The sequence below is a fragment of the Mangifera indica genome, chromosome 8 (assembly GCF_011075055.1).
Source record: "Mangifera indica cultivar Alphonso chromosome 8, CATAS_Mindica_2.1, whole genome shotgun sequence".
NCBI classification, from domain to species: Eukaryota; Viridiplantae; Streptophyta; class Magnoliopsida; order Sapindales; family Anacardiaceae; genus Mangifera; species Mangifera indica.
Window position 1 is genome coordinate 6,380,263 of NC_058144.1, and position 25,720 is coordinate 6,405,982.

The 25,720-nt window shown below is 35.9% G+C and overlaps 5 protein-coding genes across 7 annotated transcripts; all 5 read left to right on the forward strand.

The window, feature by feature from the left end:
- The first annotated feature begins 389 nt into the window (after positions 1-389).
- On the forward strand, positions 390-1,702 carry LOC123224356 (chlorophyll a-b binding protein 151, chloroplastic-like). The gene is made up of 2 exons (XM_044647994.1): positions 390-619; positions 898-1,702. The coding sequence occupies exons 1-2, from the start codon at positions 474-476 to the stop codon at positions 1,547-1,549; spliced, it is 798 nt and encodes a 265-aa protein (XP_044503929.1). The 5' UTR covers positions 390-473; the 3' UTR covers positions 1,550-1,702.
- A 3,294-nt stretch (positions 1,703-4,996) lies between these two features.
- LOC123224045 (pentatricopeptide repeat-containing protein At5g65560-like) lies at positions 4,997-10,021 on the forward strand. Of its 3 annotated transcripts, none has more exons than XM_044647523.1 (4): positions 4,997-8,138; positions 8,281-8,379; positions 8,944-9,011; positions 9,572-10,021. In XM_044647523.1, the coding sequence occupies exon 1, from the start codon at positions 5,250-5,252 to the stop codon at positions 7,968-7,970; it is 2,721 nt and encodes a 906-aa protein (XP_044503458.1). In that variant the 5' UTR covers positions 4,997-5,249; the 3' UTR covers positions 7,971-8,138; positions 8,281-8,379; positions 8,944-9,011; positions 9,572-10,021. The 3 variants fall into 3 exon arrangements, with proteins under 3 accessions (XP_044503458.1, XP_044503459.1, XP_044503457.1); XM_044647524.1 differs by having other exon boundaries at positions 9,582-10,021; XM_044647522.1 differs by having other exon boundaries at positions 8,944-10,021.
- Positions 10,022-10,660: 639 nt separating this feature from the next.
- LOC123223453 lies at positions 10,661-11,038 on the forward strand. The gene has a single exon (XM_044646617.1). It carries the CDS (start codon positions 10,661-10,663, stop codon positions 11,036-11,038), a length of 378 nt encoding a protein of 125 aa, XP_044502552.1.
- A 1,547-nt stretch (positions 11,039-12,585) lies between these two features.
- LOC123224257 (heat shock protein 90-6, mitochondrial-like) lies at positions 12,586-18,055 on the forward strand. Its single transcript, XM_044647871.1, has 20 exons — positions 12,586-12,821; positions 13,052-13,243; positions 13,334-13,407; positions 13,592-13,717; positions 13,807-13,900; positions 13,983-14,066; positions 14,172-14,315; positions 14,425-14,538; positions 14,639-14,698; positions 14,816-14,890; positions 14,979-15,083; positions 15,399-15,539; positions 15,645-15,737; positions 15,834-15,911; positions 16,047-16,301; positions 16,393-16,495; positions 16,833-17,007; positions 17,095-17,200; positions 17,287-17,376; positions 17,604-18,055. Exons 1-20 carry the CDS (start codon positions 12,708-12,710, stop codon positions 17,775-17,777), a joined length of 2,397 nt encoding a protein of 798 aa, XP_044503806.1. The 5' UTR covers positions 12,586-12,707; the 3' UTR covers positions 17,778-18,055.
- Positions 18,056-18,444: 389 nt separating this feature from the next.
- On the forward strand, positions 18,445-21,969 carry LOC123223762 (OBERON-like protein). The gene is given in 4 exon segments (XM_044647114.1): positions 18,445-18,615; positions 19,427-20,581; positions 21,094-21,591; positions 21,594-21,969. Coding segments are annotated over 3 exon segments (1,740 nt in total). The 5' UTR covers positions 18,445-18,615; positions 19,427-19,446; the 3' UTR covers positions 21,701-21,969.
- The last annotated feature ends 3,751 nt before the right edge of the window (positions 21,970-25,720 follow it).

The window sequence follows — 25,720 nt, forward strand, 5'->3', positions numbered from 1 at the left end:
AAAAAATAATATAATTGATAAATTTGATTAACTTTAATTATTTATAAATAAATAAATAAATATAATTTTTAAAATTAGAGAATAAAAACTTAAAAAATTAACATCCTTTGGGTGGTAAAAAGTTCTTTAGCCTTCCCAATTCCCTTCAGAAATAAGATTTTTCTGTCGGATAAATTCGATTTGCTTATTATAATATATAAATTTACAATACTAAATCTCGGGTGAAAACAGAGAACCCACAAGATCTTTTAGTTCCACGTGGCATAAAAACAACCTCTCTATCAACATGGAAATCCACATCTAATACAATAACCAATGGGAAGATGCTGACATGGAGATTTCCTGATCCACAACATCTTCCGATTTCCAATATAACTCATCCATTTCACTGGCTCAACAAAACACCATCAGCTCCAAAGAAAGAAAGAGAAAAAAAAAAATCAATAGCTTATCTTCTGCCTTCTTTCACACACATGGCAACCTCTGCTATTCAACAATCAGCATTTGCTGGACAGACGGCTTTGAAGCAGTCCAATGAGCTCGTTCGCAAGGTTGGAGCTTTTGGAGGTGGCCGTGTCACCATGAGAAGGACTGTCAAATCTGCTCCTCAGAGCATCTGGTAATTTTCTTTACTTTTTCCTAAGCTTATTCGTTATTGTAATTGCTTGATTCATGAAACTACATTATACTCTCGATATATAAGCTCAAACATACTTTGAAAGCCGACTAGAAAAGAACTACAACCATATATATTCAGCCTGAGACATTAGCTAGTTCTCTTAGCTATGCAAAGAAATGTTTGTGATCTTTAGAAAGATGCATGTTAGTGCCCAAACTATAATTCTTGTGTAAGTTAATGCGAAAATCTGACCACCGGAATCTGAAATTGACAAACAGGTACGGCCCAGACCGGCCGAAGTACTTGGGTCCATTCTCTGAGCAAACCCCATCATACCTGACCGGTGAATTCCCTGGCGACTATGGGTGGGACACCGCGGGTTTATCAGCTGACCCAGAGACATTCGCCAAGAACCGTGAGCTTGAAGTTATCCACTGCAGATGGGCCATGCTTGGCGCTCTTGGCTGTGTTTTCCCTGAAATCCTTTCCAGGAATGGTGTGAAATTCGGCGAGGCAGTTTGGTTCAAGGCTGGTGCTCAAATCTTCTCGGAAGGTGGGCTTGACTACCTAGGCAACCCCAACCTCATTCACGCTCAGAGCATTTTGGCCATCTGGGCTACCCAGGTTGTGCTTATGGGGTTTGTTGAAGGATACAGAGTTGGTGGAGGTCCTCTTGGTGAAGGACTTGACCCACTTTACCCAGGTGGTGCTTTTGACCCACTTGGGTTGGCTGATGACCCTGACGCATTTGCTGAATTGAAGGTTAAAGAGATCAAGAATGGACGGTTGGCTATGTTTTCCATGTTTGGATTCTTTGTTCAGGCTATTGTTACTGGAAAGGGTCCTATTGAGAACCTCTTCGACCATCTTGCTGATCCGGTGGCCAACAATGCCTGGGCTTATGCCACTAACTTCGTCCCCGGAAAGTGAAGAAACTCAATAGGCTTGACTGGATGTAACATCTGTGTTCTTTTGTTGAGACTGTCTAGTTGTGGCCTTAATCACTACTGATGTAAAATTACTAGTGGAAACTATTGTATTGCCACTTCTTCAATCACCAAGCTTTTGTGTTCTTCTGGTCTATATTTTCCACTTCCCAAGCAATCTGATTCATGCTTACTCTGTGATGCTTTTATTATGAGTTTTCTTGTTCTTCCTTCCCCTTCAGCAAACGAAGAAATCTATAATAAATATCAAATAAAAAATGCCTAAATTCTATTGTAATATCTAAATCCATATAAGTTGTTGTTCCATAGGCCAGCCAAAATTGGGCAGCGGTAGAGATAAATTTTCTCAAACAAAAAGTATCCAGATATTCTTATTGAGTATATTAACAAGAGCATTCATGCTGACCTAAAAGCCAGGTAATTGCCAACATCCTTGCAATAGCAAAATCCAATTTTGAAATGATGGAAAAGGTGGAGGCTGATTGCAGTGAGATCATTGGCAGTGCTGTAAGAACGCTGCTAGCGGTTAGGGTTTCCAAAGAATTGTTAGAACTTATTGGTAAGTTTTCATCATTTTTTAAGGTCTAAACTTGTCATGAATATTTGGGTTTGATAAGTTAAATATTTATTTTTTTATTTTTTTATCAAAAATTTTGGATGTTGGCATACTATTTTGCATTTACACCATTTATTTTTTTTAAAACAAAGTTTGATTCTTGATGAAAAATATTATTTATACCATTTAGGGATGGAAAAAGGTTTTTAGGCAAACCTTGGGTGGGAAATGTAATTTACTCAAATTTGAATGGGTTGATATGAAAAAGAAATATCATATATACCTACTTTTGAATATACCAATAGATACATATATAATATATTATTATACGATTGAGTATTATTTTATCATTGATTCAAAATTATGTAATTGTATAATAACACATCATATATATATATATATATATATTTATTTATACACCCAAAATATAGATGGATATGATTTCATGGGTTATAAAAAGACTCTGATATTGGATGACACCATCCAACCATTAACCTACACTGAAGGCACAAAGTATTCATGTCAAATAGGTGCCTAAAAATTAAGCAAGAAGTGAAGGGCATAGTTTGTACATCAATGTTGAACAATGAAGATTTGCCAAATTGCTTTAAGTCACATTCTCTGACCAAAAGAAAAGCCCCAATTTATAGCAAAACCAGCAAGAATTATCTAGATCTACCTTCACTTGCAAAAGCATATTAGTAGTTTCACATGCAAATATGGGTATATTCTTATTTTCAAGACGAAAAAGTTATATGTACATACTTTTAATATATAATTTGTGTACACATATAAAATATTATTATGTAATTGGATGATTTTTGGATTAAAAATAAAGTGATACCCAATCATATAATGACATTTATCTGTGTACTTAAATTATGTAAAAAAAATATGTATATATAGCACTACTTTTTTTTAAGTTATTAGATACACACACATATATATTTGGCCAAAAGACTTATTCTCACCCAAGGTTTTGTACAAACTCAAACTCAAACTCATACCCGCTAATTTTTTAAAATTTAGATACTCACCCATTTGTTAAATTTTGGTTTTATCATCAAGAGTAAAATTATCATTTAGAAATTTTATTTAAACTTATATTTTAAGATTACCAATAAGTTTTGAAACATTTATTTTTATCCCCTAACCTTATATTTTTCAAGTTTAAAAATTGACTTTTTTCCCCTAAGTTTATGGGTTTAAACTCTAATTTTTTCCATTAAGCTGCCCTCCCAACTTTCTAAAACATTTTAATTTCACCCTTTCTCTCTCCCTCAGTTTCTAAATTTGATCTCCAGTGACCATCCATCGTCTTCTACTGTCAACTCTCTCTCTCCCCTCTTAAGTGTTTTTGTCTTAGATGAAGATGACTGGTCTTCATCTAATAAAGATTCATCTTATGAGTCTTTGTCTAACAAAAATCAGTTATCTTTATCGAAGACAAAAACAAAATTATCTTTGTCTTCAGTAAAGACAACTGAAGAGGGAAGGGAGAGATCGATGACTGGTGAGACAAATCATCATCGAAGAGAAGGAGAAAGGAAGACCGGGGTCAATTAAAATTTTCTAAAAATTGGGGGGGGGGGGGGGGGCGTGGCAACTATATATAACAGAAAGATATAGTTTTACAACCTTAGATTTGAAGAGGAAAAATCAGTTTTTAAACCTGAAAAAAAATGAATTTATGGGATAAAAATGAAAATATAAAAACTTAGGGATAATCCTAAAATATAAATTTAAATAAAATTTCTAAATGATGATTTTACCTTTGATAATAACAATTAAAATTAACAAATAAATAAATATTTAGATTTTTAATAGTTAGCAGATGAGAAATTGAATTTGCATCAAACCTTGGGTGGGAAATAGTTATTTGGCTTTTTTTTTTCAAATCAATCTGTCACATGTCTCAAGTTTTTACAGTAGGCCAAACGACTATTTCCCACCCAAGGTTTGATGTTTTCTCAAAAGTCCCCCCTTTAACTATGGAAACATCAAACACCTACCCATGACCGGTTAGATTTAACCAAACCCTAACGGTGGTAGGGGTAAAATCGTCATTTTTGCTATAATATTAAAAATAAACTAAAATAGAATCTAATTTTGCCCCCCTAAACTTTAAAAACTAAAATTTTCCCCCAACCTAAGTTTTAAAAAATGGCAGTTTCACCCTAGGGTTTGGTTTTGAAATCTCCGACGACCGTTCCGGCTCTATTGCCGACGACCTCTCCCTCCCGAAGCAACCTCTCCTTCCGGCGAATGTTTTCCTCCCATTTGGAGGATCGATCGGCGTCGGCTTGGCCTCTGGGAAGACGACCGTCTTCCCAGACGAAGCCGACGTCGTCGTCTTCGTTTGGGAAGACGGTCGTCTTCCCAGAGGCCAAGCCGACGCCGATCGATCCTCCAAATGGAAGGAAAACATTCGCCGGAAGGAGAGGTTGCTTCGGGAGGGAGAGGCCGTCGGCAATGGAGCCGGAACGGTCGCCGGAGATTTCAAAACCAAACCCTAGGGTGAAACTGCCATTTTTTAAAACTTAAGTTGGGGGAAAATTTTAGTTTTTAAAGTTTAGGGGGGCAAAAGAAGATAAAATTTTTAGGCGTTAGAGTTTGGTTAAATCTAACCGGTCATGGGTGAGTGTTTGGTGTTTCCATAGTTAAAGGAGAGACTTTTGAGAAAACATCAAACCTTGGGTGGGAAATAGTCGTTTGGCCTTTACAGTATATCAATCCTTTTAATTCCAAATTTCTTATCTTATTAAAATAATTATATCACAAAATTTTAAATTCAATAATTAAAAAGATAATTTTTAGCTCTTTTCTTTTTCTTGTCACTCAAAATCAAAATCTATTTTAGAAATATTTTAGGGACTAATAATATAGACCTGTTTAGGGATTTCACAGTACCTTAACCGACCATTTTGCCCGATGCCCTTTCTGTGACTTCTCCTACCTCTGCTTCTGCATGGCTATGGTTCAGCAATGACCACGTTCACCAATTTGCCGTGTCAAGTCACTTCTCTTCTTGAAACTGTAGATCTCTTGGAGCCTATAAAACATCTACTTATATCACAAAAAAGTAGAAGCAACCACAACTCATTAATTCACAACATCGCTGTAAGCAATGCTAAAGCCCCTTCTCAAAAACCCACCTTCAATTCGCCTGAAAAGACTCCATTTGCTTCTCTTCTTTGCATCAAAATCCAATTTATATTCTACTGAAGAAAAATCCGTGCACTTGGTTGCAAGAGTCTGTGAAATTTTATCTGTTCTTCAGTGGCAAAAAAACCCGGAACTTATTCACTTGATTCCCAAGCTGAGACCCTACCACGTATCCAAAATCATTGAGACCCACAAGAACGCGGATTTAGTTTTGCAGTTCTTTTATTGGGTCTCAAAGAGGCCTTTTTACAAACATGATATGAGCTGTTTTGTTTCGATGTTGAATAGGCTTGTTCGCAATCGAAACTTAGCTCCTGCTGACCATGTGAGGATACTGATGATTAAAGCTTGTAGAAACGATGAGGAGCTTAAAAGGGTAATTGAGTTTTTGAATGACTTAAATGGAAATGCTGGTTTCGGGTTTACTTTGTATAGTTTCAATACTCTTTTGATTCAATTGAGCAAGTTTCATATGATTATGTTAGCTCAAAATGTGTATGCCCAGATGCTGAATGATGGGATTAGGCCTAGTTTATTGACATTTAATACCCTGATTAGTATGTTCTGTAATAAAGGGATGGTTAAAGAAGCTGAGTTGATTTTTAGTAAGATATTTCAATATGATATGTACCCAGACACATTTACATATACGTCGTTGATTTTAGGGCATTGCAGGAATCGTAATTTGGATAAAGCTTTTGAGGTATTCGATAGAATGTTGAAGGTAGGTTGTGATCCTAATTCAGGTACATATACAAATTTGATCAATGGGTTATGCAATGAGGGCAGAGTTGATGAGGGGCTTGACATGCTTGACGAAATGATTCAGAAGGGGATTGAACCGACTGTCTATACTTACACTGTTCCAATTTCTTCATTGTGTAAGGTTGGACGTATGAGTGAGGCAATAGAGCTTTTGGGGAGAATGAAAAAGAGGGGTTGTAATCCAAATGTGCAAACATATACAGCATTGATTACTGCACTGGCTCGATTGAAGAATCTTGAAGTGGCACTCGGGTTGTATCACAAAATGGTGAAGGATGGTTTAGTCCCTAATACAGTTACCTACAATGTATTAATAAACGAATTTTGTGAGGCTTCAAGATTTGGCAATGCTCTGAAGATTTTTTATTGGATGGAGGGACATGATGAGTTGCTGAATACCAATACATATAATGAAATTATAAAAGTTCTGTGCTTGTTGGGTGACATGGAGAGGGCAATGGCTCTCTTAAATAAAATGATAAAAGCCAGTCCTCCATCTGTGGTTACATTTAACACTCTTATTGGTGGATACCTCAAAAAGGGGAATCTAAACAATGCTATGAGATTACAGGACCTGATGAAGGAGAGTGGATGTGAACCAGATGTGTGGACTTATTCTGAGCTAATATCTGGGTTTTGCAAGGGTGGTAAGCTGGACATGGCATCAAGTCTCTTCCATGAAATGTTGGAACGGGGTTTAAGTCCAAATCAGGTAAATTATACTGCTCTGATTGATGGTTACTGCAAGGAGGGGGAGACTGATGTTGCTTTGTCATTATTTGAGAGGATGGAGAAGAGTGATTGCTGTCCAAAAGTTGAAACTTACAATGCCATTATAAATTGTTTGTCTAAAGATAACCGGCTTTCTGAAGCAGAGAAATTATGTAGCAAGATGGCAGAGAAAGGATTGCTCCCAAATGTCATTACCTATACATCTTTGATTGACGGGCTTTGTCGAAATGGTGGATCCAACCTTGCATTTAAGATTTTTTATGAAATGGAAAGGAGAAACTGCATGCCAAATGTATACACGTATAGTTCACTTATTTATGGCTTATGTCAGGAGGGGAAACCTGATGAAGCAGAGAAATTACTTCAAGAAATGCAGGGTAAAGGATTGGCTCCTGATCATGTTACTTATACCTCACTAATTGATGGTTTTGTTTTGCTGGGGAGGCTTGATCATGCATTCCTTCTTCTTCGGCAGATGGTTGATAGGGGGTGCAAACCCAACTACCGAACATACAGTGTGTTGTTGAAAGGGCTGCATAAAGAATCTCAATTGCTTCCTGAAAAGGTTGTGGCCCAAAATGATGCTGTTTATAGTTGCAGCTCATATGAGAAAGTTACTAGTCTTGACTCAATTTATACTCTCTTATCTAGATTGTCAGAGAATGGATGTGAACCGACAGTTGATACTTACAGTACTTTAGTTCATGGCCTGTGTAGAGAAGGCAGGTCTTATGAGGCAGATCAGTTGGTGGAAACTATGAAAGAGAAAGGCTTGTGTCCTAACAAAGTGATCCTTTGCTCTCTATTAGTTGCTCATTGTAGAAATTTAAAAGTAGACCCTGCTCTGAAAATTTTTAACTTGATGGTGACTAGTGGCATAGAGCCTGGCTTATCAGTTCGCACGGCACTTATTTCTGCTCTCTGCAAGACAAGTCGCTCAAAAGAAGCACAAAATCTTCTGGAGAGAATGCTTGAGAAACAATGGAATACTGATGAGATTGTATGGACAGTGTTAGTTGATGGGTTAATAAAGGAAGGGCTGCCAGATCTCTGCCTGAAGTTTCTGCACATACTGGAATCTAGGAATTGCAGTATAAATTTACAGTCGTATGCACTATTGGCCCGTGAACTGTCCAAAGTAGACAAATCAATTGAAACTGATCATCTTGTTAAGCAGGTTAATTAGAGCTTCTGTTCATCATCGCCAGAACACAGTATGTTATTGTTTCCTAGACAGAGAAGGGTGTATCTGTAAAGTACACCTTAGATATAATCTGACCAAGATGTCAAATTTTCTGTGGTGTATATAAGTTTTGCAGTTATCATTACTTTATTGCTCCATCATCTAGAACTGGTAATGATCTTCCCTCTGTTAACGTTTGTATATACTGTTATTTTTGGGTTATCATATTGCTTTACTTTTGTGTTTCCCAAATTGTTCCTTATCTGCTCAACTTCTTATGGTTTTTTTTTTTTTTCCAAAATTGTTCCGGAAGATGTTATGCTTGTCTTTCCCAAATCTGAGATTGGAGTGTTGCATAAAACATCAGGATGGAGAAACATTTGATGAACAACTTGAAGTCCATAATATTCAGGTAAGAAAAATCAAAAGCTTGGGGACGTGAATCTTAGTGTAAACATGCCAAATAATTGCACGTAGCTGAACTTTTTTGATTTTTTGAAATATATTTAGTGTATGCAAAAGGAAGCATATTAAGGGATTCTAGAATGGGTCTGATTTATTGTTGAAGTTCTCAAATAATTTGGAAATTTTTTGTGGCATTAGTTAATAATTCAGGGCTATAGTATAAAAATAATGGTAGGGCACTACAATTTTTGCATCTTTTTCCAAGTACTGGCTCTGTATAACACTATGAGATCAGTTTATGCTACTTTTGCTACCTTTTTATCGTGTAACCTCTATTGCCCTACTACTGAGTGGTTGCATCGTTACCCCCCAATCCTTGGTAAAATATTAATGTCCAAACAAGGAATTCTCAGAATTGGTGATTTTATTTGTATCGGCACTTCACTCTGTAAGCTCTTTTATTAGAAATATTTTTAATCTAGTGCACCAAAATTTTTATGCTAAAAATTTGGAAACATATAAATCATATCAAAATGAGGATTTGACATGCTTGGCTCTTTATTTTATGCAGGATACATATTGATGCTTCCAAGGGTACCCCTCTGTTCTTCTTAGTAACAGTTATAGAAGGATATTAAGGTACACACAATATGACAGCAAAATAAATCATATTTTGTGTTTGTATACCTCATAGAAATTCATTCTTCTTTTCCAATTCTTTTTCCAACAACAATACTTAATAAAATATAAAAAAAATTTCTATTATAACTTTTTGCGGATCTCTGATTATCTCCGGAAACTGCATTTTTAGCCATATTGTGGACAACTTACAAAAGGTTACTTTTAGTTTACTATTACTTTTGATTGAAGCCATCATCAGCTAAATGGTACAATTGCTTTCGCTTTCCCATCATGCACCTTGTTAGCACCATGCAGACAACTCATGATATTCGTCTGGATTTTCTTTTTCATAAGATTGCCTTTATGTTGCATTTTAAAACAACCCAAAGAAAGCCTTTCATGTAACAGCTGGTTGATACAATTTATCAAAAGGCATGACTCTGTCATTCACATGCCTTTCCTAAAGGCTACAACAGCATTAGTTTTCAACAAACAGTATCATTGATACAATAACTTCAGCAAAGTTTTTGATTCTCTATGCATTATGAAGCTGAATCTGATTCTATTTATTACTGAAGCTTATTACAGATCCAAGCAGAATGAATACTCGATTATATACAGGGCTGTGTGCATTTGTCATGAATTGATCCTATTTTTTCCTTGCAAAGAGAATGAAATCAACCATTGAGCAGTGAATGTAAATTGCTCAAAAGGCATTAGTCTTTGCAGCAGTTGGATGGGTTTGATTAAAATGCATTATGGGGTTCGGTACTTGCTATTGAATAGCAAGTGAGAACATCAGCAACAGTACAACATTACGCAGCATGGCAAGATTTGCCTTAACTTGTTCTGATTTTAATATTCATTGTAAGCAAAATATGAGGTTTTCTTGGATCATTGCACTTGACTTGGCGTTACAAGTGTCTGCTTGTATTTCACACAGACACTGTAAAAGTTCTAACAGAGTACTGGCTTTGCGCTTCCTCAATTATATGACTAACAAATGCTATAACTAACATTTGCTCTTATCCAATTTTTTAATGAGACCATGTGTTTAGAAAGTGCTATTATTTGGCCTATTGTAGCATGTTAGCCCAAGCTCATTCAATGTACAACGTTGACGGTTCAGGCTCTCTGGACCCGTTTGGCTCAACCCACATGGGAAAGTCTACAAGATTGCCAAGGGAAAGAGGCCATATTCAGTGGGTTTGCTTCTAATCCTTGTCTAGTTCTTAACACCAGCCTCCCTAAACTCCACTTACAGGAAAAAGAATGGAACAATTGAGTTGCAATCATATAGAAGAAATAATATCCTCTGAAAAATGCACCACTTCTATGAAACCGACACTGCATTTCTTAATCATTTGATTCTCTTCAAAGAATTCTTCCAAAAGCTAATCTCCAATTTCATTTGGACTCTTGCGCTCAGATATATCCTTCTTCAAAAAGTCCTTTTGCCTACACATCCACCAACCCACCCTTGCGAGACTAGCACTCAAACTCTTCTTCTTGTATAATCCTGTACAGTAGCCGATTCTCACTTCTATTATATCACCCCGAATCAATAAAAATATGCATTTTTTTAATATTGAACAGGAAAAAACTTCCTTCTATATATACACACTCATTTGGCTCTTCAACTAACAAGAGTCCCTTAAACCTCTCCAATGGGTAGGCAGAATGGTGATTCAACTATGGTCAGCTCCTCCATCGCCCTCTTGCAAGAAAGATTTAGACAGCTCGAAAGAGTGAGAGAAAAGAGAGAAGAGAAAGAGCTGTTAAAACTGTTTGCTGAGTCTGATCCTACAGCTCCAGCAATGCGTTATGAATGCAACAAATCTCTCCAGCCACAGATTATGATCCCATCTCATAGACCCCCTCTTCAGGATTCACTCTCTCTAGGACTTAACTTTCCCGGAAAGCATTCTGATTATCCAGCCGCAACAAACCCATCATCCTCAAACTTATGGCCTATAAGTGCAACCAGTCCAAGCACCTCAAGAAGTTTTGATAATTCTGATGTTGATACTTCCCTTCATCTGTAGAAAATATGTTACTTTAGAATCTCTATGTCATCTTCTTCTTCCTTCTTTTTTCTGGCTGTAAGAATGAATGAGTTATAATATATAATTAATGTTTATTGTCGGTGTTTTCATTGCTTTTATGTTCGGTAGACAATCTAAATGTTCATGGCCATCACAGAGGCCGTTTCTGGTTTTTTAACTGAGCACTTCTTCATCCCCTTATATTTTACTTATGATTCATCCGATTATTGCCATTTATTCATCAATCACTCACCTTGCTGACCTTGATCACCACCAACATGGCTAGCTATAAATTAAGTAAAATCATTTACAATTTCCAGGAAACATGAGAAGGAGAAGATCCTATATTTGGTCTAAAAAAGAATGTTTGTTGGGTTGCAGCTATTGTACCAAAAATAAAAGGCATCGGCAGATTCCCATTAATGGAATGTTGTTGGTATAGATTGTTGAACTCGTTTGTAGCTTAGTGTGGTTGCCGGGTGGGTTGTTCTTGAATTGTAAGCTAGTGCTGTGTTGTTTCCCTGATGGCTGTGCATGCCTGTGGTCTACAATATTTGCTGCCTCTTGCTTTTATCATACACATTCTTTTTTATGATTTAACTTCAAATTATGGAGGCAATGGATACTCCAGTTGGGATATTTCCAACCAGTATTATACATTCTAATTTTATATATATATAAAAAAATTTGAGTAAGTTGTCTAATTGACTAATTCAATGCTATCATGTTTGACAGAAGGGGAGGGGGTCTCTAAAAATTTTGCTAAATCATGTTTGTTTCTAATTATATGAAATAATGTTATCATTTTGGTAGGTTTGGTGAGAATTTTTTGGACAATTATATTTGTCACATGAAAAGATTAAATTTTCATAAATTAATTCATTTTGAAATGAGAAAATCTAATGTTAACCCAAGGTGAGTTAACTGATTTTAAAACTTTTTGAAATATAATTTAAGCTTTGATATTGTTATGTCCTACCGAATAGGTTCTGGATATAATTCAAATCAGCTTAGTTAGATTTAGTTTAATTCAAATTGAAATTGAAATATTATATTCATTTATTAAACCAAGTTAACTCGAGTTAAGAGATATTTAGTTTGAGTTTAACTCGAATTAATTATTCAAATAAATAATTTTAAATATTATTTAAATAAAACGATGTCGTTTTATTAATAAATCATAAATTTGAGTTATAAATTTGAATCATCAATTCAAGTCAAATTGAGTTACAAATATGAATTATTGATTTGAGTTACAAATTTGAGTCAAACTCGAACTAAACTCTAATCAAACCTAATTTTGGTTTAACGAATTTAAACTAAATTCAAATTATACTATTTTTTATTTAAGTTAAACTTAAATAAAAAGATATTCAAGCTTAATTCGATGCGTGTCCGTCTTTACAACTAAACAGTCAAAATAGTCAAACAAACACATTGCGACCTCACGTACTAAATTGGTCCTTTTTTACTCGATTTGACGAAAATGCCCTATATCTTATCTTTTTACCGAGAAATATATGAAAACAGCGCCATCTCCAGAAGCTTCTTAAAACCCCAATCAAAAACCCTACTGGAACTGCCTTTATATAAGTATTTCACCAGTTCGACTCCCTTGCAACTCACGGAATCACTCATTTCACTAACACTCTTTCGAAACTTTGCGATCATGCACAAGCTCACCAGGCGTTCGGCTTCAACTATTCTGCGCCATGGAAGGGCGCGCTGCCTTCGAAGTGCAACTGCTGCACCTATTACCGGCAGCAGTCAATCCGGGGACTCGGTAATCTTCCACAATAACAATTTGACTTCAACTTTGTTTTCTCCATTTCACTTGATTTTTTAATTTTATTTTTTGAGTTTTTATATAAAATTTGCTATGAAAAATGGACGTGAATAAAAAGGCTACATTTTAATTGAAGGTCTATATTCTAGGGATTTATTATAGAATCAGGTGTTTGTCTTTAAGAGCTTATGGCTTATGTTATGGATATTTTCTTTGATTATTGGCAGGCATTAGAGAGTGATACCAAACTCAGATGGTATTCAGTGTTAACAGCTAGACAATCTGGTACTGTCTGTTATTCGACTGAATTAAATTTGAAAAAGAATGGTTTGTTTTTGGGCAACCGGTATGAGTCAACTGCAACAGCATCTGACACATCATCCTCACCTCCACCTGAGAAATACGAATATCAAGCAGAGGTAGGCCGCTTTTTCCATAAGGTTTATTGGGTTTTAATATCAGTGGTTGATGGGTTTTAGAGAGTGCTAATGTATCATGCTTGTTGGCAGGTTAGTCGACTCATGGACCTTATTGTTAATAGCTTGTACAGTAACAAAGAAGTGTTCCTGCGTGAGATTATTAGGTATGTTTCGTCCCTTTTAACATGCTGTTGTAGAAACTAGAAAGCCCCTTTACTGATTGTGTATTTGGCTATTGACAGTGATTTCATCATATATATACATATATATATACATTTTTCTATTTCTTATTTTCATTGAATTGCCTGCCAACATTTGAATTATAAATTTACTAATTTTTGTCTGCAGCAATGCAAGTGATGCTTTGGACAAGCTGCGGTTTCTCGCTGTTACTGAGCCTGAGCTTTTGAAAGAAGCTGTTGATCTTGATATTCGTATCCAAACTGATAAAGATAATGGCATTATAACTATTACGTAAGCTTTATGGTGTTCAAATATTTTTGTTAATGACATTTCATTCTGAAACTGGTAAAGTTAAAGCAAATTTCCATACGTGCCTGCAGTGATTCTGGCATTGGTATGACTCGACAAGAACTTGTTGACTGTTTAGGGACTATTGCACAAAGTGGAACTGCAAAGTTCCTGAAAGCGGTGAAGGTCTAGTAAAGCAACCTAGTAAATTATTAAGTGATTGTATCATTGTAGTTGATGGATTCTGAAAAGCTATATTGGTTGGCAGGATAGCAAAGATGCTGGAGGTGACAACAATTTAATTGGTCAATTTGGTGTGGGATTTTACTCTGCTTTCTTGGTTGCTGAGCGGGTATGATTCTGACCTAAATCTTTAAACTTTATGGTCATTCTGCTAGCATATAAATCTAGAAAACTATGTACCACATGACATTTATGTGGCTTTTGATATTGGAAGGTTGTTGTCTCGACCAAAAGCCCAAAATCTGATAAACAATATGTATGGGAAGGAGAGGCCAATGCCAGCTCTTATACAATTCGAGAGGAAACAGACCCAGAGAAGAGTATTCCAAGAGGAACACGGCTAACATTATATCTTAAGGTCAGTTAAACAGCTTGCTTTTCTAGAGTTGCTTGTTTCCTGCTTATCTTATTCACTGAATTAGATACCTTACCATTCTTTTTTTTTTTAATATTTTGCGAATATTCAGCCTGATGATAAAGGCTTTGCACATCCAGAACGGGTTCAAAGGCTTGTGAAAAATTACTCTCAGTTTGTTTCTTTCCCAATATACACCTGGCAGGAAAAGGGATACACCAAAGAGGTTTGATCATGCAGATTTTATTTTCCCCTTTTGGGAGCAAAGAAATCAAATAACCACTGGGATCAGGAATGATATATTTTTTGTCTTTTGCTCTTTTAAGGTTGAAGTTGATGAGGATCCAGCTGAAGCCAATAAGGATAAGCAAGATGATACAACAGAGGTAGGCTTTTCATTATTATATCTAATATTAATTTTAAATTTTCTACCTTCCCTTCAGAATGGAACTTAACCCTGATAATGCAAATTGTGTATAATTGATTTATGGCTCTTTTACCAGAGGAAGAAAAAAACCAAGACTGTTGTTGAGAAATACTGGGACTGGGAGCTCACTAATGAGACTCAACCTATATGGGTAAGTTTTAATCGTTATTTGGATGTGCAAAATGAAATGGTAATGTCATTGTTTGATTATGTTTCCATCATTTGCTTGGTATGTGCAGCTCCGCAACCCCAAGGAAGTCACCACTGAAGAATACAATGAGTTTTACAAGAAAACCTTTAATGAATATTTGGATCCATTGGCATCATCCCATTTCACAACAGAGGTAATAACAGTGGTTACCCAAATTTATTAAGTTTCTTTAGTGAACTTTGTGTTTTTCAGTCCTTTGTTTCTGACTAATTCCTATAGTATTTTGGCATTTGCTTCTGAACTCGAGTGGTAACTCTTTTAGCATCAAATTACATCTGCTTTACTGTACCTGTGGTGCAAAAAACTGATAAAACTTGTCTGTTCACTTAATTTTAGAAATTAAAACAACCCATGACAATTTTAGACAAGTACCATATATAATTAATGCTCTTACACTCTGACCCTTCATTATATTTATTGCCACATCTGACAAGGGTTGATTATGCAGGGTGAGGTGGAGTTCAGATCCATTCTCTATGTTCCAGCTGTTACTCCCATGGGGAAGGATGACATTGTCAATTCCAAGACTAAGAATATTAGGCTCTATGTTAAAAGGGTGTTTATTTCAGATGATTTTGATGGAGAATTGGTAAGAGGATTGGTTTGACCATGTTTATATTGCTGTTAGGTGAATGTGTCATATAAATGAATTTTGATTATTTTCTTTCTTGTGCTTATTACTTGTTTTGAACAGTTCCCTCGATATCTAAGCTTTGTCAAAGGTGTGGTGGACTCGAATGACCTTCCCCTCAATGTTTCACGGGAGATTCTTCAGGAGAGTCGAATTGTATGTGCAATCAATTTTTCTCTGCTCAGTAATATTGAGAAAGAAGAGGTGAATTGATTATTTCTTTTTGACATCTTTCTTTTGCTGTTGCTAAAGGTACGTATTATGAGGAAACGGCTGGTGCGGAAGGCATTTGACATGATTTTGGGAATATCCATGAGTGAGAACAGAGAGGTATGTTCTGATATTACTTTAATTTGACAGCCGAAGCTAACCCTTCAACTTTTTAGTGCATACAAGTTTAATATCAGTGGAGGGTTGTCTTTTTCTTCTTTTTTTTGACAATCTCATCTTAGCCTGTTCATGCAGGATTATGAGAAATTCTGGGAGAACTTTGGCAAACATTTGAAATTGGGTTGCATAGAAGACCGTGAAAATCACAAGCGGCTTGCACCATTGCTTCGATTTTTCTCATCTCAAAGTGAAGATGAGATGATTAGCTTGGATGAATATGTCGAAAATATAAAACCTGAGCAGAAAAATATTTATTACATTGCTTCTGACAGTGTCACCAGTGCTAAAAACACACCTTTCCTTGAGAAACTTATAGAGAAGGATCTTGAAGTATGTCCTTGTCCTTTAGATTTTCTAATCTTATTGAATTCTTTTTTATGCTTTCCTCTAAACAATGTCTTTTCCATGTCAATTTTTTTAGGTGTTGTATTTGGTTGATCCCATTGATGAGGTTGCCATCCAGAGCCTCAAATCTTACAAGGAAAAGGATTTTGTTGACATTAGCAAGGAGGATTTGGATTTAGGTTAGTCAATTGATAATTAACAATCTTTTCAATATTGTATTCTAGCGTTGGAGGATGTTAAGATAGCTATCATTGTTCTCAATCTATTTATTTTCTAGAGAAATTTGTTGAGCTTTGTCACTATTTGCCCGCTCAGCAATCCAACTATCAGGTGGTTGTGAAGATAATGACTGTTTGTTTTGTCTATAAACTTAAATACGAGGCCTTATTCAATCTAATTGGGCTATGACCACCTGGAGTGGAATTAAGAAGTATATTTTTGTAATCATATTTTTTCATGTCTTATTACCTAGTATGATATTGTAAGATTCATCATTTGGTTTAATTAATTGTGCAGGTGATAAAAATGAGGAGAAAGAAAAGGTGATGAACGAGCAGTTCCGCGAAACTTGTGATTGGATTAAAAAGCGTTTGGGTGAAAAAGTTGCCAGTGTTCAAATCTCTAATCGTCTGAGCTCGTCACCCTGTGTTCTGGTGTCTGGAAAGTTTGGTTGGTCGGCTAACATGGAGAGGTAAAGTGACTAGTTAATTGTGCAGGTTACGTGATTAAGGCGTTATTTTCTCTTTTGAGCTTGCTCGTGTGATTCATTTCCCTGTAGGTTGATGAAGGCACAGCAAGTTGGTGATACATCCAGCCTGGAGTTCATGAGGGGAAGAAGGGTGTTTGAGATTAATCCTGAGCATGCTATTATTCAAAACTTGAGTGTATGGTTAACAAGAATCAGTTTGCAACTGTTTACTTGTCTTTGAAACTTAATGGAGCCTAACCTGGTTTGTAAACCAACTTGCAGGCCGCATGCAGAAGTAACCCTGATGACAACGATGCATTGAAGGCTGTAGATCTTCTGTATGATGCAGCTTTAGTTTCTAGTGGTTTTACTGTGAGTAATCTTTCTATGATCTTCTTCTTGTTTTTTCTACCGCAGGCAAGAAATTTTGTGCCATGGAATATATACTGCTTCATAATGCTTAGGGGCTTCAAATGTGCACAGACAAGTCTAGGAATCAGATTTGAAAGATTGGTTCTTTTGTCTATATTTATAATGTGTTGCTTTGCTCGACTGATTGTCTTGTGATCTTCTATGACGTAAACTCTTGATTCCTGCAGCCTGAAAATCCAGCACAGCTTGGTGGCAAGATATACGAGATGTTGGGTGTGGCTCTTTCAGGCAAGTGGTCAGTTTCAACTTCTGAGGTTCAGCAGTCAGCAACCCAACCACAGACCCCAGAAACTTTAGAAGCTGAGGTGGTTGAGCCAGTTGAAGTTGGTGGTCAGAAATGAGGAGAAGAGCATGTTTTTCGTCCTTAAAATGTTAGCGTTCCTATTTGCATAGAAAAATTGAGTAAAGAGCTTTAGGGTTTAGTTGAAAGATTAATTGAGAAAAAAACTAGAACCATGTATTGTATGGAATGGTCTCGTACCCACATTGCTGGCTTTTTTAGGAATATGTCCGGGCTTCTCTGGCTGCTAATTCATAATTTGCAGAGGAATAACATTATTAAAATGAAAGATTGTCACCGCTATTTCATTATTTATTACATATTGGTATTTAGCTGAAATTTTTTGGGGTAAATTTATATGTTCTTAATGAGATCATTACGATATTGATTGGGCAATTTAAGTGAATCGATGGATCACATTTATCATTTATGCTAAATTTTTCTTCTATCTTACCCTTCAATATTGATTTGTCATCGACATAAGCAAAGCAGAAATTTTCCTCACTTTCAAGCTTAATAACACTACGTGTTTTGGCAGAATTAAGAAGGCCCACCGTTTGACTGACCCAAACAGAAACAAACAATAGTCATAACTCATGACAGGTCACCACTAATGAAAAAGGCAAACACAACGTGCTAAGCCGGTCTACCCTCGAGAATAGAACCGGTTTAGCCGGTCATCTCAGCGTTGAATACTTTATAAAAGAAAATACGGCCGTTTTCTAACATATTTGTCGACTCATGTTGACTTTTTTATCCTGAATTTTCTCCGGTGAAACGGCTCTGTCCCTCTGCTTCTAAGGGCAAAATCGTCACACTTTCTGCTTTTTAATACTTCTCTCTGTTTTGCATCTTCTCTGATCGCTTGTTTGTTTAAGCTGAGTTTTGCTTATCTCTCTGTAAGTACTTGCTTTCCTCTTTGATCCGTTCATTTATTTCTTTATTTTTACTGTGTGGTTCTAGGGAAGAAAGTCAAGGAAATTTTTTGCTAGATTTGTCTTTAATCTGCGCTTAAATGAGTGATTGATGAAATTTTTGAGATTCAAGAACAGTTAATTGAATATCATGTTGTTAGTATACATGTTTTTGTAGTTCTGATCTCTCCGTTGCTTTTCTATTTTTTAATTCATGAAATTAAAATTAGTATTTTAATCTAATTATTATTTTTAAGCAATCTTCTGATATTAGTTTTTGTGTGATCTGGTTTCATTCTTTCTCCTTATGTTCATTAAAATAGAAGGACGGTGCGTAGAAACTCTCTTTTATCCCTAAGACTATATTTTTTTCTCTTTTTAGGATAAGAATTAAAAAAAAAGGTTTTTAGATGTTTTTATCACTGAAATTAAAGAAATGATGGTTTTGGGATGAAGTAGTAATTTGAGAAGATGATTGGGAACTTTCCAGAACTGATTTTCTGTTTTTAAAAAAGTAAAGAAAAAGAATGAGAAATATGCTGCTTATGCCAACAGCGTGCAGAGTTTTAACTACAAATGCCAGTGTGCTTTTCTTATGGTCAGTGTAAACAACGATTCCTTGTGCTAAGAACTTTAATTCTTTCCCAAATAAACTGTTTAATTGACGTTTCTATTTTTGTTTGCACAAATCTGCTCAGTTTCCATGTGCAATATAATTTTAGGTTTTTTATTTTTTTTGGACATTATGTAGTTGTGGGGTGGTAATAAATAGAACTTATTTTTTAAATGTGTACAGAGTATAGGAGAGATTGTTTGATGGGTACATCATCTGGTTCAAATATACACCACCAATCTACATCCAAGATGCTACCACCACGACAGCAACCACGATCTGGAGGTCTACAAACATCTCTATCACTTGTGACTTCGGATCCCATGCTATCCCCTGATGGCCAAGAACCCAGATCAAACTCTGATAATGTTCGTGGGTCACCAACTGAGAGTGCCAGCTCACGAGAAACTTGGCCTACTGCTGATGCTGTCATGGCAAAGAAATTAGACAATGGGAAGGCAGAGATCGATTGCCCTGAACAATCAGTAATCCGACGTGTTTCAAGTGCAGATAAAATTTCTCTTCGGGAGGTTGCTAGAGAAAGAGTTGATGTAATCTCTGAAAAGATGCATCATCTACCTGATGAGTTTTTAGACGAGTTAAAGAATGGGCTCAGGGCTATTCTTGAAGGAAATGGGGGTTCACAGCAGAGGGAAGAATTTTTGACTCTACAAAGACTTGTTCAGAGTAGGACAGACTTAACTGCTAAAACATTGATAAGAGCCCACCGTGTACAGCTGGAAATCCTTGTTGCAATAAATACTGGAATTCAGGCATTTCTGCATCCAAATATTAGTCTGTCTCAAACTTCCCTCATAGAGGTCTTCGTGTACAAAAGATGCAGAAATATAGCATGTCAAAACCAGCTTCCAGCTGAGGATTGTACCTGTGAAATATGCACCAACAGGAATGGTTTCTGCAATCTTTGCATGTGTGTGATCTGTAACAAGTTTGACTTTGAAGTGAATACCTGTCGATGGATTGGTTGTGATTTGTGTTCTCATTGGACTCACACAGATTGTGCCATCCGTGATGGGCAAATATGTATGGGTCCTTCTGTTAAGAGTGGAGCAGCTTCCACTGAGATGCTTTTCAGGTGCCGGGCTTGCAATCGTACATCTGAGCTATTGGGCTGGGTTAAAGATGTATTTCAACATTGTGCCCCAGCCTGGGACAGGGAGGCTCTAATGAGGGAGCTTGATTTTGTTAGTCGGATCTTCCGTGGAAGTGAAGACCCTAGAGGGAGGAAGCTCTTTTGGAAATGTGACGATCTTATTGAAAAAATGAAGGGTGGAGGTGGTGAGTCAGCTTGCAGAGCAATATTGATGTTTTTCCATGGTATGAACTTTGCTAAGCATTTTAATCATTTTTTCCTGTTAGCTGATAATTTCATATGTCAACAGAATAACTAATACTTGATTTTGTTTAAATTAAACTTTTCAAATTCAATCATCCAGATGAAAACTTGAAATTGAAAAAGATATGGCAGAGAAATCTTTTGTTGTTATTTTGTTGGATTGTATGTGTTAATTGTGATGGAAATTTTAACTGCACAAATAATTTCGTCTTGTGGATGTGTGCATGCACTAGCTTAAATTTTCTTCCCTTATTTTTAGGCTTATTTTTTGTTGTTTCTGAGTGAACAGAGGGATAGATTTGTTTGAATGTGATCTTATATTAGCTGCTATATCAGTTTGGTTGCAACATGCTTCATTCTTTACACATGCTTGGAAATAGACTGTAGGATCTTCTATTTATTTTGGAAGAATGTGCTGTACTAGCATAAAAGCAATATATTATTTTTTGTGCTGTCATAATCTTGTTTTTATTTGTGTACATGTTTTGTGTAGAACTTGAGGTTGACTCTCCAAAGAGCCTGGAAAATGGAGAAGGTGGGAGGCTGATTGCTCCACAAGAGGCATGCAACCGAATTGCAGAAGTTGTACAGGAGGCAATAAGAAAGATGGAAATGGTGGCTGATGAGAAGATGAGGATGTTTAAGAAAGCCCGCATGGCTCTTGAGGCTTGTGACAAGGAACTGGAGGACAAGGCCAGGGAAGTGGCAGAACTAAAGGTAGAGAGACAAAAGAAGAAGCTACAGATAGAGGAGCTGGAGAGGATTGTGAGGCTTAAACAGGCAGAGGCAGATATGTTCCAACTCAAAGCCAATGAGGCAAAGCGAGAGGCCGACAGACTCCAGAGGATTGCTCTTGCGAAGTCAGATAAATCAGAGGAAGAATATGCTAGCAGTTATCTGAAACTCCGGTTGAGTGAGGCAGAAGCTGAGAAGCAGTATCTATTTGAGAAGATTAAGCTGCAGGAGAGTTCACGTGCTTCACAAAGTGGTGCTGGGGTGACCCTTCACAGGTGATGAATTATAAAAACCAAAAGCAGCTGCTAGGGTACAGCTGCCCACTGACTATAATTGCCCAGCTTAATGAACTTCACCCTCTATGAAAAACTCTTTGAGAAATGCTTTGTATTATATTATATAATTAATTTGGTTTATGAACTAGGGAGCACTTTTTTCAATGAACCAAGTGTGAATGAGATGCTATCCAGTTTCATTTGAACTCATCTCTGTGGTGCCTTTAACAAGTTAGAGGAATCATTAAAAGTCTCTGGAACTTAAGGTGATTCTTTATATAGTTATGTACAAAGATGTCGGCAAGTGCATTTGTACTTGTACTTTGTAATTTAACCAGATGAATTTCCTTTTTGGTGTAGCTTTTTGTTCTTATTTCATGTGGCATTATTTTGCAATTACAGATTCTTGCATGCTGCATTCTCATCTCTACATGAGTAATGGAAAAGAACTCGTTTTCCAGCACAATGGGCTGCTTAATTATTGTACTTCATTAAAGCAGTTGCCTAAACTAGCTATGGTTACAAGCTAAACAGAGCTAATGAGTTTATTGTCTGACATCACATAAATTTTGTAAATTATGTAGAATAAGTTTAATGTTGAACATCAGTCTAGTGGATGGGTCCTCTGCAGGTGAGCAGATGGAGAAGATTTTGCTGGAGCATTTATCTTCAGTGGAAACCTGGAGTCTGTTGCATTGAGATTGTTGACTAAGTTTAAAGAGAAAGGTTATTGTCGAACGCAACTTCAGAGCTGATTCCATGGCACTTTATCCGAGAATTCACACATACATTTGAAGTGACAATTTTTGCATTGTTTACAAACCAGATCTTCCACCGTTGGTAATGATCAGCATCCTGTCTGGTAGGCTTGAAGGTACTAAAGTTCCGTTTGGGAAATGTAGCATGTTATTGTACACTAATGGTGTAGGGATTGAGTGGCTTAGAATGAATTCATGAGAAGATCGGAATGAAGCGAAGATTCAGATAATTTCTCATCATTCGGCATCAGGAAAGTTACATCTGTGGTCTGTGGAAAATTGGTGGTTCCATTAAGCATCTTAAGGAGGATGACAAACCCATGGTAAGATTTGGCTCTCATGTCAGCCATGGTTACATGCAAGTCAGTCTGATTGATCATTGTGATAGTGGATTGAGATTCTACAATTACCAAGAGTGGAAAAAGGATAAAAAGCCAAGGGCCATTCGGAGTGGCGAGGATGTTAATAGCTGAAATATATTAGCCATGGAATTTATAGAAAATGATATGTCACATTTCTGTTCAACACGCATTTCATTTACCAGGTTTATGTGATAAGTAGTTCCTGCATGAGGAGGGTCATGCAAATTTTTGGCCGGCTTCATTTCAATAATAAATAGATGTGGTTCTCGTCCATGGATTTTATTTGAAGTGACAGAGAAAGCAGGTTACCATCTATGGCTGGTTAAATGTGAGCATGTGGATGTGGTCCGAGCCTCTGGATTTTGTTACATATAGTCCAAACTGAGTTGGGACCATGGAAGTTCAACGAAGATGACAGCTTTTCTTTCACATTTTTGTCTTCCTCCAAGGACAACTAAAGACTACAACCAAATCCCATTTCGGTATTCAGACTTTCATCTTTTACTAGACAGAATAGCAGATAATAAGATCATTTAGGATTTTATCTTATCGTTTTGCATATTATGTAACTGTCGTTTTTTATTATCATTGAACTAGATCAAATCAAAGTATTTCCAATGTAACTGATAAGATCAAGATCACTAGAGAGGGGCCGAGAGTTGAATAAAAAAATGGCAGAAACAAACTTTAATATATTTTTTAATCAATTCGCTGCTGCTTTCGGAGATAGGCAGGTTCTTCCAATGTACAAGCAGCTCACTGTGATCTGAGAGATTATTTTTTCAGCAACTTTCAAGTTTTCTAGACCCTTAATCAGATCGGGAGTGGTTAACGACGTGAGCCTTCAATAGTGAGCAGTGAAATAGTGGCCGTGGCTTGTTGTTTGTTGGCAGGGAGGTCCAACTTGTCGGAAGTATTGCCGATCTTGTCCAACTCTCTGAAGGGCCCGTAGTAGCGGGCCATCAGCTTTTGCCATATTCGACCAGATACGGAAGCTTGCTCTGACCCCATTTACTATTATTGATGTTGAGAAAGGGAAATATGTTAGCAGTTAGCTTGGCAAGGCATATGTCAAAAGTGTGGTGGAGAATGATCACAAGGACTTATGAGATGGCAAGTATGACATGGACATAATTCAGACTACCGTTTGACACAGAATATAAGACCACACATATGATCTACATGAAATGAAAGCACAAGTTCATAAATCTGCAGTAGGGAAACGATATAGTGAAAGAGTATGTACCTGGTGGTTCTAGGCAGAGCTCTAAGTGGACATTTAAGAGATGTCATGATGGTACATGTATTTTTGTCTATGAAAAAAAAATCCATTAGAGCTTATTTCACTCGCATGATTATGGTATCGAATTTTTACTTTAAACTAGTTTAATTGATATAATTAGTACAATTTTTAAATATTTTTTTATAAAAATATTTTTACTAAATTTTAAAAGATGTTTTATATTATGCATAAAATCCAATGTTATGGTAATTAAGGTAAGTAAATGTACTTACGATGACGAGTTTATAAGATATAAAATGTAAGTTAACGAGAAAATATCTAAAAAAAAGAAAAAAATAAATGTAAGTTTATAATAGTTTCATATTCACTTAATGTTTAACATTCATCAATTCTTTTAATGTCAATAGATGATTGATAGCCTAATGCAAGTTAGCTAATGATATGGTTTTTATCAATAAAACTATTTGTATCAATTTTTACTATACAGATAATGTATCATTATTTGATTAAATGATTTTAAATTAAAAATAAAATAATTTTTAATTTTATAATAACACATCATCTATGTATCCAAATTATATACCAAAAGTTTGTATATACAGTATTGCCCAGTTTTTATTGTGTACTAACACACAATTCGACATGCATATTTATGAATTATGTTGATTTAATTACTACAGTTTTTGTGTTATCAATCAATTATTGTTATGAAATTGTTCACTTATGTTAAATTGCAGGCCAAAAGACTCATTCTCACCCAAGGTTTGGTGAAAATCCAAATTCATATTTACTAACTTTTAAAAACTTAAATACTCATTCTTCTGTTAAAATTCATTATTAGAATTAAAGATAAAAATATTATTTAGTTAAAAATATTTAAAAATCTAAAATTTTATCACATTGTCTCTCTCTTAGTTCACAAAACTAATTTTCCCCTAGCTAAAATTTCCAAATTGACCATTTTCCTTTTAGAGTTTTTTTTTCCCTTCTCTGACAATAACCATGATTTCAACTGACAGATAACAGATGTTATAATCTTCCTTTCCCTTTGATCTGCCCGTGTTGTTGTCCATTTTCGTCAGACAAAGACAAATTCGATGCGGGTAGATTAATGAGAAAGGAAAATTATAGTATTTGTTAGTTAGAACCGTGGTTGTCATTGGGGAAGAGACCACAAAATCTTAAAGAAAAAATTGTCACTTTTTAAACTTTTAAAGAGAAAAATATTAAATTTCCAAAGTAAAAAAGAAAATGTAATAAAACTTTATTTTTAAATTTTTTTTTTTAAATAACATTTTTACCTTTAATTTTAATAAAATTTTGTTTATAGATGGAACTTTAGATTTTTTAAAATTGATAAGTATGGGTTTGAGATTGCCTCTAACCTTGGGTGGAAACACGTCTTTTGGCCTAGATTGCACAAGTTATTGCACATGCTTGTAAGTAAAAAGTTAAATGTCAGCCTCTCTCTGGATGCACGTTCTTTTTCTTCTCATAAAGTAAACGTCTAGAAACGGATGTTAGACGCAGCGTCTAGAGCATGTTTGTGGTTTGTTGCTCAAGTTTCATTCATCATCTACCCCTGAAGCACAAGCAGTTTCATCATCATTTCTTAAAAACTAGCTGATGTGGCCATGCGGGAGCGACTTGACCCAATCAAACTCGCCACAGTCACATGTTTTCTCACACAGAAAAGAAAAAAGACATTCGAATTTAAATCCTCATGTCTTATAGTACAAATGGTTGG

Coding starts and splice junctions, on each gene's coding strand:
- LOC123224356 (XM_044647994.1), top strand. CDS start 474: ATGGCAACCTCTGCTATTCAACAATCAGCATTTGCTGGACAGACGGCT. Junction 620..897: donor TCTGCTCCTCAGAGCATCTG/GTAATTTTCTTT, acceptor ATTGACAAACAG/GTACGGCCCAGACCGGCCGA.
- LOC123224045 (XM_044647522.1), top strand. CDS start 5,250: ATGCTAAAGCCCCTTCTCAAAAACCCACCTTCAATTCGCCTGAAAAGA.
- LOC123223453 (XM_044646617.1), top strand. CDS start 10,661: ATGGGTAGGCAGAATGGTGATTCAACTATGGTCAGCTCCTCCATCGCC.
- LOC123224257 (XM_044647871.1), top strand. CDS start 12,708: ATGCACAAGCTCACCAGGCGTTCGGCTTCAACTATTCTGCGCCATGGA. Junction 12,822..13,051: donor GCAGTCAATCCGGGGACTCG/GTAATCTTCCAC, acceptor GATTATTGGCAG/GCATTAGAGAGTGATACCAA. Junction 16,496..16,832: donor CAAGGAGGATTTGGATTTAG/GTTAGTCAATTG, acceptor TTAATTGTGCAG/GTGATAAAAATGAGGAGAAA.